General features: G+C 40.8%; 1 protein-coding gene across 7 annotated transcripts in view; it reads right to left on the reverse strand.

Annotated features, from left to right (window-relative positions):
- mpp7a (MAGUK p55 scaffold protein 7a) overlaps nt 1–23546 on the reverse strand; it is a 159670-nt gene that overhangs the window by 99011 nt on the left and 37113 nt on the right. For 6 of the 7 annotated variants that reach the window (XM_035944633.2, XM_035944634.2, XM_055007126.1 and 3 more), the window contains one exon: nt 15607–15776. In XM_035944633.2, coding sequence (XP_035800526.2) covers nt 15607–15643 — 37 coding nt within the window. In that variant the 5' untranslated portion in view covers nt 15644–15776. Of the gene's footprint in view, nt 1–15606; nt 15777–23160; nt 23294–23546 lie in introns of those variants that run through there. The other variant, XM_035944632.2, reaches the window with a different exon arrangement.

Raw genomic sequence — 23546 nt, forward strand, 5'->3', positions numbered from 1 at the left:
TTTATAAATATGTCACAACATTACAACCATCAGATGTTTTATCCACAGATGCACTTTCTTTATTTCTTCCCCAGATGAACTTATTAAATCACATACAAAATTAAATTCAAAGTTTTGCATAATACCTCAAAGACTGTAATTCTACTTGTTTGCTTGTCACTGGAAGCAAAAGGAAACATAGTGGCAATAAAGTATTTCCCCCCCCAGCCTCTGCTTCCAGCTTTTGTCCCTTCCTTTCCTGTTGTTTGAGGAGCGCTGCTGTCCCCAATTAGAAACAATTCCAAAACTCCATGTTGGACAACTAGACATTCCACTTCTTTTTGATCAGCTGAAAAGTTCAATCTGAACCTTCTTCTTTGCATTATTGAACAGATGGCACACATGCCTCGGGAGGCTTTCCATCTACACATCTTCCCTGCCTGTAAACACTCAATTTTTCTGAGTAAAGGGCACATGTGTTTGTTAAACAGACGTTTTGGTGTTAGTGACCAGGATAAATTGTTGGTGTGGCTGTTCTGATGGGTTTGTCAACATGTTTTGCTTTCATTTTTTTTCAAGAAAATGTCGAAAAGCTAAATGAACTATTTAGAAGTAACCCTTTGCCCTTAAAGGAAGTGAATTTGAAGTGAGTGAAATGAAGGGGCTTGGCTGTAGACCAACTGATGTCATGAGCACACAAGGACAGCAGACTTTTGCATTTATCCAGGCCTATGTGGCCAATACACAGGTCATTACCACAGCATCAGCAAAGTTTGTTGGTGACAGTGAGAGAAACAGGGTTCATGGAGAAGCAGGCCCATAGCTGAATCTAAACCGCCTCAGAGCAACATATGCTAAAATCCGCAAGGCCTTTTGGGCTTTACTAACCCAGCTTATAAAAGGAATGAATATTTCAAATTCATTTTAAAGAGAACCAGACTGGGGAGCTGATGGTTTCAAGATTAAGCAGAGGGGAGGTGAAGCACTCAGAGAGAGAGCACAAAACCAGTGAGTGAGTGGGGATCTTTCCAAACACAACAGAGTTCTGGAGTGCAACCGATGGAGAGTAGTAGCAGACACTTGTTTGTTGCTCCGTTCTGGTCCTCAGCATGGCTGTGATCCACTACACTAAGGGATACAGTAAAGGTCTGGCCCATACAGACATATAGTCACACTGGGTTATATGCATCAAAGACCCCTAAACTAATGTGCCAGAAAAAGGCCCCCCAGATTCAAACTACTCAAACACAACCACACAGTTGTTGAAAGCCTTTGAACGAACACTGTTCATGTGAAGAAACTCTAAACACATTCACGGCGAAGCCATTGAAACGTCAAAACAAACTGGAGCGGCTTGGCTACCTCTCTGAGTGTGTCTTTCATCAGAGGACAGAGCAAAAGAGAGGAAGCAGAGAGAAAAAAAACACCACAGACGCAACTGGAGTAATTCATAGCTGAAGATGATTGATTGAAAACAATGGTAGACGTTGGCTGGATGAATGACTGGCTGACTGAACTGGCGGGCTCTGACCCGGTTACAGCAAAAGCGTGCTGGCAGCTCAGAATGTCTGGCAGGATGGCTGGCCACGGCTGGCTAACTTAGCTCATGTCATGCTCTGCTGCTGCTGTTGGGCACACAGACGGATGGATTGTCATCTGCCACTCGAATCCCTCTGCTTTCCATTTAGAGGTGATTTGGGGTTTGAGTCTCTGAGATCTTTGAGTAGGTGCAGGGGAAATATCAAGATGATATTCTCCCCTGTTCTCAGGCTCCCAACATGGATTCTGTGTAGTGTTAGCGCCTCATACCTCACTGTTACAAAGGCTCTGTGGTAAGGAAAAAAGTAAAACAAAAGACAGGGAAAAGCCACTGAACAAGAGAGAGGTTTTACACACACGTGCAACAGTCTTATTACAGCAAACCCCAAGGTTTTACTCAAGCATGGTGTGTGATATGGTCCCTGGTATGTAATCATCTGATGCCTGGTCCTGGGGTCCTCATCACCAGAAAGCTTGCTTTCTTGCTAAACACAAGCTGCTTGAGGGCAGCTGGCCTTCTCAATCATTTACAACTTGGAACTCCCAACAGAACATCTCACATAATATATTTTAAAAAGGATTTAAAGAGACATGGGATGAGGTGATGGGTGTAGGAAGGGCAGGGGGAGTCGGAGGGAGAGAGATATGGTAATGTCATTACTCTTGGCAGTGCTGAGATACTGGTAGGAGGAGATGAAGAGAACAAGGAAGAGAAAGAGAGAGTGAGAGTCCCAAAGCGTTTTACTCCCCAGGTGCGAAGTCTCCTCTCCTGTCTACACTCGCAATGACTCAGTTCTTTATTCCTTCTGACAACAATTCCTTCTTGTCCATGCGGAGAAAACCAAAACAGGTTATGTGATGTGTGCCAATGGCACATTATGGGAAATACATCAACTCCATTAGCTGGTCAGAAATAATAACATAATGGTGGAAAAGGATAAAAGAAAAGCTCCCACTGTACTGACTTTCTGGGGTCAGTGTGTCAACCTGAACCCTGTGACCTAGAGAGAAGCCAGATTCAAACAACAACAGAAAGAGTATAGAGCTGCCAAGAGCTAAACAAGGACTCTGCAAAACTGAAATTAAATATAAGAATGCATGGACAAGCAAGGAGAAGAAATGGAGGCAGAAAGAGAGAAGGAGAGGGGATATGCCAAAAAAAACAACCACAGATGTGGTAAAATCACTGTGTGTGGACACTATAAAAAGTAGAGAGAGAAATAAATCCTGGACCAGACATAAGAGCACATGTATAGCTCGTGTACATGTAAACAGTGTCCAGCCTGGACAGTGAGAGACAAAATGAGAGAGGGGGAAAGAAGAAGAAGAAACAAAACAAGACTGAGCCAACTCTTTACCACTAAAGGGTGGACCGGTTCGTTTCTTGTAGGGTTGGTCTGGCTTCATTTGATTTGTTTTGGCCAGACTATTCTGGACCCTCTCGTGCGGCGGCTATGTGTAGTGAACCTGGCAGTCTCTAGTAGTGGACCACTAGGTTGTGTTGTGGCTAGTGCCGGGCCTGCCCAACCCAGAGGTCCTGAAGTCCAGCATGATGTTGCGCAGGATGGCCGAAACAATCTTCAGAGAAATCGGAGAGGCAAAGCATCCCATACGGAGGAAGTGACCACTTTAACTGCCAAACAGCACTTCCCCTCTCACGCCCACACCTCCACAGCGGTCACAGAAAATAACAGTGTTTTTCACAGACCCCCTTTATGTAAAACACAAAAATCCCAGACAATGAAATGCATTAAACATGATATGCATCAAATTGCAGGTCACATAAGTCAACAACCTCAGGGGCTTTTCAAGAGCACTGCAAGACCAGGAAATTACAGGAAGTAATCTACTAATATAAAGTGTGTAAAATATAGCCCTTGCCACAACATTGTAACTTCAGTACTGTTTACTTACACTCACCACCCTTGGGGGACACGGACTGCTGGGAGATAAATTTATCAGTCTGTCTGTAAATTTACATGTTGAGCTGAACAGTACTGATGCTGAGGGAACCCACTCCCATCTTAGAACAGATGTACATACAGAAAGACAAATTGTCTGTCTGTCTGGTGAAAATGAACTTGTTCAAATACAGGAAATGAACACTGGGTTTTGACTCCATTTCCTCCCCCTGCACTTTCTCCCAGGTGCTGAATGAGTTATTGACCACCCTCATATATCTTTCAGAAACATACAGGGAGCACAATGTTCATGAGGCTCACCAGACTGCTGGGGGAAGAGCATTGTGACAACATGTGGGAGCTTTTCTAGCCGGTCGGTATTTCAAACATTGCCTTGTGAACATGTCTGAGGGCCATCTGTGGAAAACAAATGGTGGCAGATATGGGTGGCAGTAAGAGAAGCAGCTGCAGACTGTAGACTAATCCACTCAAGACTTTATTTACCTCCTTACTGTCCAGCTGAGGCAGAAAGAAGAGTTGCCTCAAGCATGGCAACGGAAGACAGAGGCAGAGAGCAAGATTCAGTGAAGGAACACATCATCTGAGATACACACCGATATAAATACCGCCTGATTAAAGCCTGCACGCAGACAGAAGACCAATGACAAAGATGAGAAGGAACATCGTGAAAAGACTTTCTGCAACAGGAAGAAGTGGCAATTAGGATGATGATGATTCCTGCACTTATGCAAACATGTTTTCATCCGAAGGGAGAAACTGCAGACAGACAGTGGGTGGGAAGATGGATTTACCCTGAGTCAGGTGCCAAACAAAAGGAGAAGTGTTTAGGGCCCCTTGTTCACAGCCAACCCAGGACAGGACAGAATATTTCATCAGCCCACTGTACCCATACATCTTCTGTCACTTCACTATCTGCACCTAAACCTTTTATGAAACTGTCTTTCTACTAAAGAAAGCCCAAAAAAAGTTTAAAAAAAAAGTTTTTAAAAAAAGGAGCATGGAATAGAAGCTTTGCCCATTAGATTAAGTGACTATGCGGCATCGCCTACCAGACATAAACTATATAGTATTACAAGATGTATGAGCTAAGCAGACGCTGTGATCTTGAAACATAACTTACAATCCAGCAGTCCAACAGCGTTCTACTTGGGATACAGCAGTGATAGACCGTAGAAAAGCATGGGGAGATATAATATACAAGACTTGCCCTGGAATGTAACAGCAGGAGTTCATGATCTATTCAAGCCCACAAGCCTCCCATTACCAGCTCCAAACACCAAACCGCTTCTCCACATTAAAAAAGGTCAGGGGACGGAGCCCTCCAATATCATCTTCAATGATATTTCAGCGTCACGGTCTCTGAATAATAACTCAATCATCTGGAAAAAAAAAAAGTGAGTGGCTTTTGCAAGATGTTAGTTAGGGGTCCTCAGCATGGAAAATGACTTCAGCAAGTACCGGGGGTTGATCCAGGTGCAATCAATCGTCACTCCAATCATGTATCGACTGTTTAACTACCACAGGCTGAACTCTGGATGTATGTCAGTTCAGGCCCTATAAAGAATCCACGGTTCATGCTGAGATCACGCCTAATTCAAGGGAAGCAAAACGTTAAAAAAAAAAAAAAAATCTAGGTTGCAGGTCCTTATCAAAGTTGCATTTCAGAGGCAGCAAAAGCCAAATTAAATATATAAACACATATCTATTAACTGGATTTCATCTTATTTTGTCATCAGACATCATGAAAGTGCCTCAACCGTCCATGCTTCGTCACACCTTTACGCTTCAAAGGGTTGTCAACACATTGAAAGCAGAGCTCCGGACAAAAGGACAAGTCTAATCAACATAATTGAATGCATAGTCTGCAGGACCCATCACCACCTGAGGAGCGTGGTGTTTTCAGTTACAACTGGTTTAATGGTCACACTGCAGACAAGACAGGCTAAAGTGGAAGCACCTGCAACAGTGCTAGCATGAAGCAAATGATGTAAAATAAGGAAACGTAGAGAGGGACAGAGTTTAAACATAGAGAAAAGACAAAATGTTAGAAATATTTCAGAGGACAAACAGGTGGTGACATAGACAGTAACGTAGATAAAGAAAAATTTTGCCAGTTGAGTGTTGGATAGAAGGTCCTGAAGTCTGCAGGAAGGCTGAGCTTGGCAGTGGTCATTCAGGACTTCTCTTTCCCCAGATGGAGATGAAAGGCCGCTGTTTGGCCCAGTCCAAGAGCCAAAGCTTAGATTCTCTCTAACATGGTAGACACTGCACAGAATCCACAACAAGCTTGCCAGATCTAAATGACCTGCCACCTCTCCTTATTGTGGCAATGGAACAGCAGCACACTTTCTGGCACAAGCCTGCATGTTCTGTCCAACGCTGTGGCCAGCTCTGAATTTCAAGCAACACATGAAGACTTGCCAATACCACCTGAAACACTTCATTCTGATCATAAATGGATGACAGCACTTCTGAAAATTTGTGCTTTAAATTTACACTGTAAATCTTAGTCTGTCTCAGTGTCCAAGTTGCAGGCTATTACTCAACATCCCATTGCCTGGTTGTCAAACAGAGCACATGGTCTGTAAAGCTGTTCTCAGATTCTTTCTAATGCAAGTGAGCATGTCCTGCCCGCCAATGACCGATTTAGTACCCTGTGTACTTTGGAAGGGAATGGTGAAGGATGTCATCGTGCTTCAACAAAAAGAGAAAGAATTCCTCATATTCAAACAAATAAAAGTCATTGTTGTTCTGTCTTAGTCACACTCACTAGATTCCTTTCTTTTATATCTGGTTCCTTTGACTGTGTTTCTATTTTTTTGGTAAAATGATGTGGAAATTTTAGTTCTGATCTAAGTGGAAACAGGGAGCTCTTCCAGTGGCAACAAATCCTTGTGTTTCGGTACTGTATCACTGTGGCACCGAGCCGGCTACTGGCCATCGACCACGACAAATGGCTGGAAGCTCCCAGAGGATGCACCCCCACCCCCCCACCTTCCAACACAGGCGAAGTCCTCCCCCCACCCTCCCTAATGTCTCCCACGAGTTGAAACCGACTAAGGACCAGATGCTCCGGATTCTTGACATCAGGATGGAAAAATTTACCGTTAACCTTGACAGAGAAAAAAAACAATAAGGCCATATTCTTATCACATCACTCATATTATTTAGAGATTTGTGTTTCTACAAATGCATTTGTCCCAAACCAGTGTATCTGTGTGTGGGAGCAAAAATGCGATGAAATCACAGAGCGCTTCACTATGAGATTATCTGCATCTCATTACCCAGTATTATTATACAGCTATCAGGGTGTTTAAGATAGGAGAAAATAAGATGGCTGGAATCACTCATTTATCGCCCCTGCACAAACATACACACATACAGCCAGTGAGTTATTAGTGTATCTGGTAAAAGCGTTGTCTCATCGAAAGATTTCCATGTGTATTCTTTCATGCGAGTGTCGGCCACCTCCTCCACAGCTGTGCATGACTGAACCACCCTTACCTTTAAATGCTGTGCGGGGGCCATAAACCTTGATAGAACATGCAGGTACAGCTTGGAATAACACAGTTAACTTTAATAAGGTTAATAAAAGGGCATCGGGGTCTTTAGAAGTGCGTGTTTGAGAGCGTATGTGCAAGGTTTTGGGGAAGTCTCTGATGTACGGTTTAAGGGGCACCATGCAGTCATGGTTATGGCACATGGGGAATGACTTGTCAGCAAGCATTTGACTCGGCATCAGTATTGGGATTTCAAACCACAACTACTCAATTAATCACACCAATGAGTGTCTCATTCAATAAATCAAGGAGGATCAACAGGGGCAGGAAAGGCCACAATTTTACATATGTGATTCAATTACTAAACTATATTTCACTTATATACTTTAGAGTTCAGCTCATTAAAATGAACAAAAGATTTTTATAAAAAAAAAATAGTCAGTGTCAGAATTTACAGTCAACACTGGATTTTCAAAGTTGACACCAAAAAAATTTTTTTTAAAAAGTTTAACCTACATAAAGGACATAAAGAAATATTTTTGATAAAGATTTGCTAAAACAGTCTGAATTATTCATGACTTAAATATATAAGGGAAGTAGGCTATAACCCTCTATTACTATCTAAACATACTACAGTAGATATGTGTCCATCTGCTAAGCAGAAGGTCACATTAGGCCTATATCGTACACAGAAAAACACACAGGACTCCTGTGGATGTTTCTAAAAGTCTGGCTGTGACTTCACATCTTTTTACAGGATATTGCAGTTACTTCCAGACTGGGCTGCAACACAGTGTTGGTGGACATTGCTGAATTATGCTGAGTACAGGTGGACATAACAGGATTTCTGGACAATTTAGAATTTCCGGCTGCGTTTGGGCACCATTGAAGGAAAGCATGAAGAAATCAAAGGACCTCCAAAGCCTAGCAGCAATTACTTAAATTACAACGCTTGTCTTGGCAAATTAAAAAGGAGTAACTGAATGCAAATCTCTACCCATAGCTTCTCCTAATAACAAGCATTTGTTTTAAGCATCATTTATTTCTTTGCACATGCACAGTCAGCGCGCTTGAAATGCATACAATATACAACGTCACAAATTTTGAGTGGCTTGCCAACTTGCACAGTTCGGTCCATGCAGACTCTCATGAACTCGTATTGATGACAGAATTTACGTCGCATATACTCCTACCTACACATAAAGCATAAAATGGTTTTTATATGTTTCGCGGAGACATGCATACAACTGACGGATTTTAGACGGTAAACAGAAATAAAGCCAAGAGTGGCAAGAAACGAGGCAGAGGGCTTACTGCTTTTATTAACAACACAGGCTGGCACCCTAATAATAAGGAACGGTTCTGCTGGCCACATACTAAAGTGTTAACAACTCTACATTCATACTACATGTCCAGCAACCTTCCAGTTGCCATCTTGGTTGCTGCTTGCATTGGTCCCTCCTCTCGACACTCCAGACTATGCATTCCAGTGCTTTCCTGTATTGTACTATTTGTATTCTCATGTAATTTTTCAACTTCCACATACTTAGGAGCAGGGTACAAAGCAATTTCACCTTTGGGATTATTAAATTTCTCCTGACTTCTGATACAGACATAGGAAGTTGTAAGTGCTCTACGAGGTATAAACAATGCAATGATGTCACTGGTTATAAATGACCCCAATCATATCTCATTTCTGTACATATACATAGATATATACAAGCTAACATTGGCTAGTATAGTGGTACGATCAAGTTCTCTGTTTGGATGTACTGGAAAAACCATCATACAAATGAGTCTTATAATATACGTACAATATAGACATCAGAACCATGTAAAACCAGAGATGGCGCATGTCTCACCTACCACTGCCTGGGACAGATTTAAGTCTAGCTGTTTATACTAGTGTCTTCTGTTCTAAATCACAGTATCACCCTCTTCTACCTCTGCCTCAGTACTGAACCCCTCCAACACAAAACTACAATCACATAACTCCAGAAGCAGGGAGGAAATGGGGCTACAAGGTACAAACACCCACTCTCACTCCAGGAGGCTCACTGACCTCTGAATGGCATAAACCAGATGCTGTGTGTCTGAGGGTCCCTGACAGGAGAGCAGAGAGACTTCAGAGCAACTGAAAAAGCTTTTTATTTGCAGACAATGAGCTGCTATAATCATACACAACAAAATGATGTGCAGTTTATTACTGAACATACCAAAATCTCACCTGTCACTAGAGAGAGAGGTGTTAACTGTGAAAGTTTAAATTTAAGCATTTCATTTGGACAGCAATGACAAACTTTGCCAATTGTCAAAAAAAAAATGAGAGTGCTATTGAATAGTTTCTCTTTCAAAACAAGAAACTTTGGAATTCAACGTATTTTTATTAGATTAGTGTTCGAGTCTCTTTATGCTTTTGAGTTTCTTTGCCATGAAAGTTTGTCATTAAGACTGACCGGGCTTCCTGTTGGGATATTTAGAACTTTTTGTAAGCCACAGTATAAATGCAAAAAAACGCCCACCCAGTGTAAAAATCCTTGAAATTCAACCTTGCAACTAATGAAGTTCAGTGGGGAGATGAACAATGAGTAGCAGACAGAGGAGTGGGCAGGTTTCGTCCATCTGAGTATCCCTGAGTGGGAGCTGAAATAAACTGAGATGAGCCGAGCCAAACTGAGCGGAGGCGTAACAGTTATCTGTCCCCAACTGAGCCTACAACCAAACTCCATCACTGTTGAACAGGAGGAGAAATGACTAAACAGCAGCTGTCTGGCACAGAGAAAAGACCTGGACAGCAGCTGCATAGCTATGTTGGAGGGGAGGTTGCAGAGTTTTCAGATTAATCAAAGCAGGGTTTTGACTTATTGCCTGAATGCCCCTGTGGAGCAGACTCCACATTATCAGGCCTGTGAAGTGCACAATTAAAAGCTAATTTTCCATCTCCTCTTGGCTGTCTTGTTAGAATGTGCATTAATGTGTGTTTGTGTTTTAGATGCCGAAAAACAGCAGCCAGCAAAATGTCACATTACAGCATCCTAAAGTATGGGGTACAGTGTTCTGAATGCAGAGGGATGGAGAGCAGGGACTTAAACAGGGCTGCCACTGGCTATTTTTCTAATCGATTAATCTGTAAACTATTTTACTGAAAGGTCTTTTTTTCCCTCCATAAAAGGAAAATGACCATTTCATTTAAGCTCATTTATTTTGTGAAACCGTATTTTTTGTTTAATGTAGCATGGTATGAAATGCAACAAAGGTTTACATATTAAAGTGCAAAATGGTAGAGATGAACTGGAAACTCCACATATCCACCATTTTTAACTAATGTCTGGTGAGTTAGACAGTGTCAAGGTAAAAAAGTATTTATTTAAGAGTTTAGTTAGTCATTTAGTTTTGACTGCTGGTGAACATGTGGTCTTAATGAGCTGCATTCCAGTTATTATTTCATACTTGTATCATACTCATCTCACCCTGGTCACCCCCTGTTCAACCTGCTGCTCTCTGGTTGGCGCTACAAGTCTCACAAAACCCAGAAAAACAGACTGAGAGACAGCTTTTTCCCTAGAGCCATCAGCACTCTGAACACAATTACTCACTCAATAAAAACTATGCAAACAACTTAATTCATGCAAAAAATAATTTCATTTGTGCAATAACTGCTTACCCACTGCAATTACTGTATATATTTTCCACTACACTTTTACTAAATTTCTTATATTTTATTTATTATACTTATGTTGATACATTCTTGGTTCTGTTTTAATCTTTAAACAGTTTTTGCAGTTGGAGCAGTGCTCCCATTTTCATTATATGTACTGTCACAAAATGATAATGAAGGCTTTGATTTGATTTGATTTGATTTGATTTAGTTTTTCTGACAGAAATGTACCTCCATCGCCGGTTTTCACTTTAGGTGCTCATGCACTGCTCTAGAGCCTCTAAAGTTTGCACAAACCACCTTTTGCTTTTGTGATCAGTAGAAATACTGATTCTATAGAGGCTTTGGGTCTTTGGAATTGTTTGACACTGAACAAAGTTGAATGCAGCTGCCGCCACCATTTTCAAGAGCTGACCAGTGACTGGTATTATGACACAAAAATTATGTAGCAATACTGAAGAAAAGCATTTGTTTAGTAATGAATTAAGCTAATTGCACCAGCCCTTTGTCTTTACACTCACACTAAATGTTTTGATCATCAAGAAAGGGTTCAACATCAACTAAAGTCATGTTATTATCGGTGAAGTCTGTGATTCTAGACAAAAACGATATTTAGCTATTTGGCAGCAGATAGTTTACTTGTTGCAACTTTCATCTCACTCACTCCCATTTTGCACAAGCACAAACGCTGAAATACTGCTGTGTGAATGGGTCTGAGCCATTTTGTTTCCCATTTACAGAGTCCAGGCTGCTCTTTCTTTGTAAGCACACAGAGCAGACAGCTAGCAGTGAGGAGTGTTCACACAATTTGACATGAAGTGTATTGGATTAGAATCACATACTCTAGCTTTAATCTGCCTCCCAAGCATTTATGAAAAGCCACAAAGTAACACAGTGAAATGAGTCCACCGTAACCCAATCACCAGGACAGCCTCTCTAGCACTCCCCACGGCCACATTTTAAGGCCAGTTTTCCTACATTTTATTGTTGTTCAGGTTTATTTTCTCACTATTTGGTTTCATTTATTAGACTCTAATTTATACAGAGACCTGCTGTTTATTTGGGCTGAGACAGAGAGAAAGAAAGGAGGGAGGGAGAGAGAGAGAGAGAGAGAGAGAGATGGTATGATCTTACATGTCCCTCCATTTGTTTGCCCATGTGTTTGTTCTCCAAATACTCCAATAATGAGCATTTTAATAAAATCTACACTCACACTTTAACATTCTCCTGCCCAAGTCTGGTGCTGAAATAGGAGAACTGCTACTAAAGAAGAGTTATATTAATGATAGTATTTTCCCATTATGTTAAAGGTTTGAGCACAGTACTTCATCTATGTGTGGCAAGGCGTGTTGAGGGGTCGGTAGATGGCAAGACTGCTGAAGAAAAGAAGCTAAGGTCCTGGCAGAAGCTGTAATGTTTCTGTAATTATCGTCAGCCATCACATGTGGAGGATGGATTGTTTGTGTGGATTCATGCTTGTCTGTTGAAGTTACATACTCTGGCAAAGAAGTGGAAGTAATTGTAAACACAATTATTTTTTGTTATATAATTAATCCACAAAATAGTCTCATATTATACAACAGTGCAATAATAGTACTTTGATTATTAGCATATGAAGTTTGACACAGCAGTATAAATCAAACACACCAGTGACTTAAGCTCAGTTCAGTAGATTGATCTTTTTAATCTTCATTTTTGGGGGGTTTTGAGCGATGTGCATGTCAGGGGTAGAAAACTAACAGGAATGGCTGAGAGTTTATGAGAAGTTCAACATGTGAAGCTGTGTCCGTTCCAGCAACCTGGTCAGAGTCATGTTTTTAGGGGTTTTTTTGTTAATAAAGGTAGGTTTGTTGAACTAAAATTGTAGAACTGCAAGCTTGCTGTGTATTTAAGGCTGTTTAATAAAGACTGTGAACATTTGTTGGCTCTTTGATCAGTGTTTCACTAATCAGTTTAACATGCTTGAAGTTACAGCGCGCAAACTGGCTAAAGCTGAAGCTGCAAACAGACAGCTGTGGATACAAAGTGCTCAATCTAACAAAGTGTAAATGTGCTGAAGATCTGACTGCTACTACCTGTTACTCTCTCTATGGAATGTGTGTCATGTCAGCTAGCCAGAGCTGACAGATGTCTATAAAAGGCAGTGTGTTGTTTAAAAAAAAAAAAAAAAGCGAATTTGGAAATGCAGTGATGAGCATTGCATAGATATTTAAACATTTTACTGATTTCCAGCAATTTGCACTATGACTACATGCTGAAAATGTTCATAATTTTTCCATTATGACTTTGTAGCTGTGAGTTTCTACTGAATTCTTTATTGTGAACTGCATCACAGTCAAAAATTTCCTAGTGCAATGTGTCTGGAATTTATTGTTTACAAAGATGATTACAACTCTTCAGAGGTTACCATTTGTTGTGGGCCTGTATATTATTGCATCGTCAAACAATCAAGTCATTCTGTACTGAAGTTATTAACTCAATAGTAGTAATTATGAACATAAATTCCGCTCTCACTGCTGCTATTGGTGTATATATCTGCAGCACAACTGGAAAAAGAAAGCCAACCAAATAATTTTGTAGGAGGAGAAAAATTAGAAGTTTAGTTGTTTTTCAAGAGAAATCTGGCTAGCTGAATTTTTAAATACGGTGTTGGCATGCAGCAGAGAGAACAGATATGTGTTATTAATTACGGTTCTGAAGGGATTTGGGATTAAGTCAGGAACTGCCTTTATACCTCACATATTTGCATTTCAATCAGAGATAACTGGCAAAGTAAGAGACGTACTCTGGCCATATTATCCTCATTTTATTTGTTTTGAGTCGGATTTTGAAACTTGGCTCCTACTTAAAGGTGAGTAAACTCTACTCTCTACAGCACACACAATCAAATAAATTTAAGATGTGAATTCCTTCTGTGTTGTTGTTTATTCATATTCTTAGGTATCTATGGAATATCTATGACATAGGATAACATTACTTAGTACTGTGATGGCAATATGGTGTGGTTATTAATTATTTACGTGTATTAGCTGTACAGTTTCTGTATCTTTTGACTTCAATCTTTAAATCTTTAAATTAGTATTCCCTTAATAACGGCAACCGATTATATTTTCTATCTTGCTCCGTTTTTCTGACAATCCTTTATATGATAAAGGTTCTTTTGCTTAGTTTTTTCAGTCTACAATTATTATGAAGCCACCTTGAAAAATTGTTCATAATCATAATCAAAATATTTATGACTAAAAAAGTCATTTCAAATGCATTAAATGACAACAGGTGCTTTCAGGAGAAGATCCCAGAAAATTTCAAAAAATTTTAAGTTACAGTTAGCACATGGTGTCATGTATACATTCGTGAAGTCTTTGTGAACATTTGTGAGAAAGTGTTCCTTTCAATCAGTTCAAGAAATCTGTATTACTTAAATGTAACACAACCACTAAAATCAGGATATATCAACACAATTAAACTAAAGTTATCACTTACACGACATGAAAAAAATAACAGTTTTAAAAATGTAATATTATACTGACAGTCATTCATCTTCCAGCTGTAATTAAAGGTGTGTTAGAATAGTACAAAATAGTAGTATAACAGAGTAATTATTATATTAGAGAAATATAGGAATCTTCTAAGAAAGCATTAACAGAGGAGGAGAGATTGCTGAATGTTGAAATTTAGTTTCACATCAGCAAACATTCCTTTAAATGTTTGTCATGTTATTTTTTCATTCCAGTTTGAAGCTGCTGTCTCAGGTGCCAACTGATTTAAATGCAGATAAAATATTCGGCTTTTGATATGCACTGTAAATACAAAAGATTTTGCATCATCTTAACAGAGCTTCATGTCTTAAATCAACAGCATTACTACAATACTAAGTGAACCACCACCAATATTCTGTGCAAACCTTTGTACAATCACAGGTAGTCCTGATGCCAGGCCAGCCGCAAGTATGTGTGACTTCACCAGGCCTGGAGAGCAGTGACCCAGCGATCATCCATAATATTCATCATGTTTCACCTGCACACACAACTTCACAGGACCATCAAGGGGAAAGCAGAAGAGATGGGCCGGAGGAGCCTTTACGTGTTTTATTTGGAAACCTGAGCCCTTGCCGGTAATTGCCCAAAATGACTGTAATCGTAATTGACGGTCTGGCTTTCTACTTTGCCTGCATAAATTTCCAGAATGACGGGGGCTTCGTAACTCTGTTAAAAGTCTGGACGCAGTAATGCACACGCTCTTTATCCATCAGGGCAGGACTTAATGTCTGTCCTCCTTTCGGCCTTTTGTTATCCTGCGTTTGTTGGGTTGAGCCCTTTGCATGTATGTGTGTGTGGTGATGTAGCCGGCCATTAAGCCAGACAGAGAGGAGGATAGTGTTCCTGAGGGGAGAGGTGGTAATTTCTGGCAGCTGTCTCAGCGATGACAAGCTTGACATGTTCCTCATTCTGACATCACACACTCATCCACACACACACGTGCATAGACGCCGTACAACAGAGGATAGAAAAAAACTGGGAGATAAAGACTGGTGTGTGTATACTGACGTTGTTTTGCTCTCTGTTGTTAAACTGTAAATTTGCAGTGGTATGCTTTTCATTTTTCTGGGCACAAAATGTAGCGAAAATAGACTTTGGTTTATTTTCCAACCGCAGTTTTAGAAGGTCCGCTCGAGTTGAGAAAAAGCCTGAGGCAAGTTAAGAGTAATTCTCTTCTACCTTGAAATTAAATTTAGGTACCACTTAAAGCAGTGGGCACACCACCAGGCTATCCTGACATTTAAATAAAGATGTATTCATTTTTCAACAAGGGTCACACTTGATACATGCATTAATTTTCTTCTGTTTGTGTACTGATGATAGACGCAATAACTTGAATCAAAGAAGTAAAGTATCTTTGTAATTTCTTCTGGAAGATCTACATTTTATAAGTGCATATAACTGGTTATGTGTTTTTTTTGCAGAAAACTTGGTGTTACTGATTGTGTTGCTGCCCAAAGGGTCCGTACCTGGCTCGTGGCCGGCTCCAGTAGCCAGGGCAGGCATGTCTCCTGCCGGCTGCTTCCTGGTTCCCCTCAGGCTGTGGAAAATGGCAGCAGTGCGTCAGACTAGGTGAGCAGCTCGGCAGCAATCCCCGAGGACCAGCTAAATCTGAGGACAGGCTTTATGCCATGAAGCCCTGCAAGAGAACAAGATTTTAGAGCCTACTTGTCAAGTGTCAGAACGGCCGCATACGTGTGTGTGTCAGTCAACTACTGTGCTGTGGGTGTGGGATTGCATAGTGATCTGTAACCATGGGTATGAATTTCTTCTAGCAAATACACGCATTTGTGTGTAGACGAGCCAACCATTGACAGTGAATGACTGATTCACAGTTGACTCCAGGTGTTTACAACCCAACACTTTTTTCCAAAGCTGCTGAACATCCTGCTTTGTACATAAGCCAACAACACATTTCCTGGCCCCCATACTGTATATACACACATACAACACACGTACACAGTTACACCACACTTTATTCAGCGGAAACCAGGGAAATTTTATATGCTGAAGGGAAGTAAATAAGCAAATGCAACAGACCTGTGAACAGGTGGGGGAAAGTAACGCTTCATAAATAATGGCGATCAACTGGAAAGTCAGCTAGAGCAGGAACACGAAGAAAGGGGATGTAGAACACAAATAAAATATCTGTTGCTCATTGAAAACTCCCACTGCAGGGGATAAATATGTGTAGACACACACAGTAGCTTATAATATTCTCCTGAAAGACAGCAGATGAGGCAGTTTGGATTTCAGACAGAACTGAAACACTTGAAGTTGCACCGTATGACTTGCACCAAGATATATATGGTATATATTTTTAAAAAAACATTAAAAACAAGCCAAAAACTGGATGAAGCCTGCATAAATGTGACCAGCCAAGTAGGTGACAACTTGTAATAGGGCTATAAACATATCTTTAGGTGGCTTTCAACTGTAGAAACTCATGGCAGGTGTGAGGTGGCACAAATGTTTACAGGGAAATTGACAAGGCAGAAAAATTGCACTTGCTGTCCTTTTGGATTTTAACCAGTCAACAGTCTTCTCCAAATTTTAAAGAGAGAAACAAATGGCACTTTTTCAGGGCTGCTCAGTGTGTACCCTGGAGTAGGTACTTTTTTCTCCTCCAAAAAGTTTCCAGAAAGAGTTTCTACAAGGGCAGTTCTTGCCGTCAGAACATGCACAAAGGCTAAGGCCAGCCTGAAACAGCCTGCAAGTTCCTGCAGTATAACATGGCCTTTAGCGTTTGTTCCATCCTTTCAGGGAAACGCTGCCTTTTTCAAAAGGACACTAGAAATCTCTCAAGGGTCCTTTAGTGCATACACAGGCTTGCAACCAGCATGGATGCTTTATCTGAAGAAGGGAGAATGGAAAACAATTAGGTTCTTTACAGCATGCAGCCTAATGATCCATTATATGTCAGCTCCCATGTACCAAAGCCCAATCAAACTACAGGGCCTTGGGATGCTTTAAGCAGCTCCCTTCACTGAAAGAATATCCTCAAATTAAACACAAACAGTGACAAAGGCTATATTCTGTGTCTCCCATGTTCATAAGTGTAGTAAAAACTGGCTCTGGGAGGACAGTGAGTAATAGTGTGCGGTAGCCGAGTCCACTCGACCAAAGACAGAGATGGCCAAGACACCTGCACCCTTACAGCTCATTGGGTCATTCAGTGGTGGCGGCCACACACACACTTCAAGCTTGAAAAGCTGTGTGGCTCAGCATCTGAAAAATGAACCGGAAAAAATTCATTACTAATGTGTTTTTCTGTGAGGAATTTCCCACTCAGCGCCCATATTGACAGCTGTACAGAGGTGACTATTTCCTGGTGTTTTGCCCAACATATGTGTACAAACACATGTCGAGGTTGGGGCTCAAACTCGCCAAGAAGGCAGCCCACGTAGCACAATGGTACCATGCCTGTCTGACATACAGTGATGAACTCACCTCAGGGCCTAGCAGACCCCAGGTGGAGCCTTGTGGAAAAAGCATCTAGACAATGCAGTCCAGAAGATGCCTGAGTGAGCAAGTAAGCAAGTCATTGAGAGCATATCAGAGAAAGAATATTTTTCTTCTGGACTGAGATGGACAAAATATGGTGCATTCATCAAACCGCACTTAAGAAAGAATCGATTTTCCAACAAGAGTTGATCTGGGAGACGAATTCAAAAATCCTGCAACTGTATCATGCCAGCACCAATTTGTAGGCCAGATTTGTCAGTCATTTGAATGAGCTTTTCATGACCATGAAGTACAAACGAAAAACCTGCTGAAATCGGTTCAGTGCTGTTCAACCCTTTGTATACTTCAATAAAAGAGGTTAAGAGGACCAGCAGAGAAGGGCAGCGGCGCCTCGAGCCATGACCACAAAATCTCTCCAACAGGCCGATTTGAACAGGGGAGCAAACCTAACAGCCACTGAGCTCACGCCAAGAGCACTGACCCATGCTAAATCAGTTCAGTGTTTCACAGAGAGGACTACGGCACAGTTTTGTCATAAACTTTGTGATTGGAATGACAGACTTAAGAAAAGACAAGGGACGGAGGAATGAAGGAGGGGGGTGCATGAATACCCTTAAGGTATGCCGCTCTGTAATATTAGTTGTTCACCTTTTGTTGCATCTAAAAAGGAATGACCACAAAGTCCCAAACCTGAGGAAAGAGTCATCTTTCCATGCAGGGAGCTTTCTGAAGGCCAGGAAGCATGTCGCAGAACCGGGAACACCTGGGACTTTTTACAAGGCCCAAAAGGATCATAATAGACAGACTTAAAGAAACATTCTCTACTGTCAGAATGCTCTAACCATGTCTGCTCAGATCACACAATATCAGATGGTCAAAAGGGAAGTAAAACGACACTGCCATGTGGACAAGAGATGGGAAACGCTTAATTGCAATGACATGATCCTCCCACTACACCTGTGAAGTCTGATATCTTGAAATGGTTCTGCCACCACCTAGTGGGAACTTTCACTACTGCAGGAAATTTTCACACTGGAAACCCCAGTGGGACACAACCTGAAGCACCTCGTCTCCACAAATATCTGCATGAATGAATGTCCGGAGATCCTGTCTGTACGTGCTCAGCCTTGTCCAGTGTGTGAAACCTGAGGCTGAATCATTATTTAAATAGAAAATAGTTCATGCTGATGGATAGATAGGTGGCAGGATGGAAACAGAGAGGTATAGAACACTGTTTTTCTTCTCTTTTCAAAAACAAGCCTGTTCATCCAGCTTGGGGGGAGCATGGGTGGAGCCATCTGACTCTCAGCTGGATGTTGACAAAGGCACTGGGAGAAATAACAGTCAGGAGGTGAATGATTGACAGTGAAAAACATTCTAAGACCTGTCACTTTTAAGTGCCTATCAACAATTTCAAAGTCTGCTCTGCAATTTAAAGTTAAACCAGTTTTGTTATTCAATCTTTTGCTTCTTCCCTGCCTCCTAAGAGTGGACAGGACAGTGGAAAGTTCATTGTTCAAAACAATCAGCCAAAAGGCAACGAGATTCTTATCAGGAAAAGAAACAAGAAGAAAAACGTCATGCTTTGAAGCATTCACAGGGTTCACTGAGTGGAACTGTCCTGCGTTCATGCGGTCTCCATCTGGACCTGGACAGGAACAGGACACAGGAGAGGTCAACTTTGCCATTCAGCGCCACTGAAACTTCCCCAGGCACCCATTGGGGTGTTGGGTTTTTCTGTCCTTGTTCTTGTTGCATCAAGTAACAGGAAGGCCAGCTACTGGCGCTGGATTTTACTGGGCCACCATGAACGACACCGATCATGTTCGTCGTAAGACTGACGCCCATCCAAAACCACCTCTGTCACACGTGCTCTGGTTACAGCTCAAAGGACCAGTTTGTTCCAAAGCTATCCACCAGTTTCAGGGTCTGCTGATCGACTTCAACCTGAAGGCTTTATCTATATTGGCCCTTAGTGATATGACAGAAAATGCATTCGGCAGCCTGCATGGCACCTGCTCAGGTTACCGACACTGTACTGTCAGTTTCAACATAATGAGGCTATAGTCTTGCAATGATCTTGGTCTTTTGTGAAATGAAGGAGATCAAATTTTATTGTCCACTGTGCTGCTGCTTTGTGTTCATGAAGAGCTCTGATCTTTACGAAGAAGCTACTTTACTCTGACAGGGTTTCACATGATTAGGACTGGTTATGTTTGGTCCCCAAATACCTCCCTGAAGCTAGTCCCCTCAGTCATCAACAAACACCTGGGTCAAAATGTTAGATTTACAGCTGAGAATGTCAGAATTGAGGATTGCCATATTGGCAGAAAGCACACCAAAACAATACCCATCTACCTTCCACTTTATGGAAGAGAAGTGCAGCATTCAGAAGAACCTTTCACATTCGAAAATATAAAATGATAATTAAACACAACCAGCTGTATAAGACTTTGAATGAAATTAGTGCAATTAAGGTAATCCTGTTTATAGATCACAAATCTGACAACATATTAAACACCAGCTTTCAGTATTTGACAGCTTTTGATACTCAAAGCTACAGAATCATTTCAGCCAGTACCAAAACATGATTGATAAATAAAACCCACCACTAAATATGGTGCAGTGTCTATAAAAAATATTACTTTCTTTTTTTCCAAAACAATACTTTCTGAATCTGCTGGAGTCCCAAAACAGAGGACCAAAAACTGAAAGGGGAATACATGTTAGGGCAAACAAGTAATCAATCTACTTGCAGCATGTCGTTTTCCAACTCCATCCTGAACTTTGGTAAAAATTTGCAGCAAAGAAATAAACTAATAATAAATGAAACATTGACATACTACCTCCATCTACAACTATTTTCTAAATCCACTCCAGGAGTCCTGTCTTTACTTTATTACTACTGTTGAGTTATAAAATTCACAATGTGTAATTAACAGCTGTACACTGAAGGATACACTATCTTGTTTTTGCATGCTCTTGTGTGTTCTCATAAAGATCAGTGATGCTCACAGAAAACACGTGATCTTCCAGTCCATAAAAGAGGTTTCCAAATATTTATGCTGTGCTGATATTTAGAAAGTGATAGGGAGACTCTGAGACAGCTGAAGACACAGAAAATGAGAGATGCCCTACCATGCGGATTTAAAGGGAATTATGTTCCTATTACGGAAAACTAGATTATTTTACGTCAGGCCTCATTGGTGAGCTTCAGCTTTGGGTGTTGGTATGGGATCGCTGTGAAGACAGATTGGATGTAAAATCAATTTGTATTTCAGCTACTCTACATCATAATGGCTTGTAGCAACCACAAAGTGCAAAGTCAGACAGACAGAAGTAGATAGAGTTACAGCCACATGCACACAAGCATACATGACACAATCATAAGAGTATAATTGCAGTGTATCCAACTGTGGTAAAGGCGAACATTCATTTACACACAGGCACAGTGGAACTACATTTCAATGGGCTGTGCATAATTGCAATGTATTAAACCGTGGTCGTGGGGAATGTTCATCCACATGACATTTTGAAATGGAAATACTGTTTCAAGAAAAAAGAGAAGAAATTCTAAAATCCTCCTGATGCCAGTGCCGCACAGGCAGCCTTTTGCCTTTTCTGTTTCTTCTGTGGAAAAACACATTGTTGAATAATGTCTTTCTCCTGCCTCGCTGCAGCGCTGCCAAAATGTCACCACGTCAACTCCCATTAAGCGTGAGGCGCGTGACGCTGGCGGGACAGGGTTGTGTTTTCTGGAGTGTGCCATACGTCTTGTCGTTAATAGCCGTTAGCTTTATGAGGGATCGGGGCTGCTTAAATTAAGACTTGGCGGTACCTGGCACAACCGATGTTCCTGGAATGACTGACTGCTGTGGAGGAGCTGCAATAACGATGAGCAATAGGAAGAAGTATATGCATGCAACTAAAAGGCATATGGAAACAGATTATGAGGGCAAATGTGGAATATCAATGAACATCGTTAACCCATGACGAAGAAAAGTTCATATCAACAAGAATGGCTTCATCCAATATGAGAGGTTAACAGAGAAATGGGAAAAGTGAGCTCTCTTCTCGTGGTCTCAGGTGGGATTTTTTTGAAAGCTCAGACGGTATCAGCACTCGGCCACGTGTTGCTCATAAGCGTACAGTCTTTCCACATAAAATACATCTGCTTATGTGTACGTGTACGCACACACACACACACACACACACACACACACACACACACGCGCGCGCGCACACACACACACATGGATATAAATCTGTGTTTAGGTCAATCTGTCTTTCCAGAGGGCCTAAAACATCTGAAGTCATTCTCCCGTTTAAGCAGCCTCGACTCACTATTGGCTGGAGGGCTTCATTATACAAAAAAAAAAAAAAAAATGCATTAAAGAGGGATTCATCTAATTTACAACAGAAATGGAAAAATGTATTTCAGACAGACAGAGTTCACCAATATGGAAGACTATGAGTCAGAGTGCTCCAAGAAAATCAATATGGATATACGACTCCAGTGAACAATTTATTCCTTGCAGAATGCTACAATGAATGACTACTGCAGGCTTCACAATTGCAAAGTCTTCCAATGCTCACACTTTCAGGTTCACTGTGACCCTGTAAGAACAAGGTTATTCTGAAACTACACTACCATTCAAAAGTTTGTTTTCCATGAAAACTCCACTTTTATTCATGGGCTAACATAACTGCACAAGGGTTTTCTAATCATCAATGAGTCTTTCAACACCATTAGCTAACACAATGTAGCATTAGAACACAGGAGTGATGGTTGCTGGAAATGTTCCTCTGTACCTCTATGGAGATATTCCATTAAAAGTCAGCTGTTTCCAGCTAGAATAGTCATTTACCACATTAACAATGTCTACACTGTATTTCTGATGTTATCTTCATTAAAAATGACTGCTTTTCTTTCAAAAATAATCATTTTCATTTTCTGTTAATCTTTCTCGTTATTAGTATTAGTACACAGTTTACATCTTCTACTTCTGCAATCTTATTTTATTTTTCTTATTTTAATTCTTATTTTTTCTAGACACTTTACACACTGAGACACTTCAAACACTTTAAGAAACCTGCATTTTGTACTTCGTAATCTTTGTTATTTCTATTTTACTACTAACCTCTGTGTAATTAGGTATATTCTACTAACCTTTGTTTATTGTTTATTCTTCTCTGGCAAAATAATTTCCTCCGGGATGAATAAAGTAGATCTTATCTTATCTTTATAATGACATTTCTAAGTGACTCCTTTTGAATGGTAGTGTATTTGTATGTTTTAAATTATTCCTGTCAATATTAACTGGATGAGTTAATAGAAAATAGAAATGAAATAAATGTTAAGAAACAAACCAAGACTCACAATATTTCAGTGACCACAGAAACATACATGAACTGATACTAGAGAAAGTCTTCTGTTAAAGCATAAACAAGAGTGAGCAGAACAGGTAATCTGAACCGATCTAACGAACGACAAACACGTACAAACGCAGATCATGAACAACTAGGAAAAAAATCACAAAAGCTCCGCAGGGACTTACCAGTTCACTTTCTTCCTGCAACAGAAACACAGCTTCACACACAGCAGTGGGCATCAAGCACACACACAGACTAAATTCTACAGACTAAATACAGGAAGACACCCGCCCTCCAGGTGTCCCAGCTCACCTGAACAGACCTGAAACTCGAGTTTTTTCCCGGCCTGAAGGCTCACAGTGCTCCACCCTCTTTTACTTCAAACTACAGCTCAATAGTAAACAGGAAGAAGGGTGTTAACTAAGTGATCCTGGCAATATAGACATTTGCTTTTTGAAGAAACTTAAAGCATCTCAAAGTATTTTGCTTCCACAACTGTTTCTGTAGTTTTAACCATACATATTAAATTAACTTTGCTAAGTGTTTCTTTTGGCTGGTTGGATGTGGTTTT

This window comes from Amphiprion ocellaris, chromosome 22 (genome assembly GCF_022539595.1).
Source record: "Amphiprion ocellaris isolate individual 3 ecotype Okinawa chromosome 22, ASM2253959v1, whole genome shotgun sequence".
Lineage (NCBI taxonomy): Eukaryota > Metazoa > Chordata > Actinopteri > Pomacentridae > Amphiprion > Amphiprion ocellaris.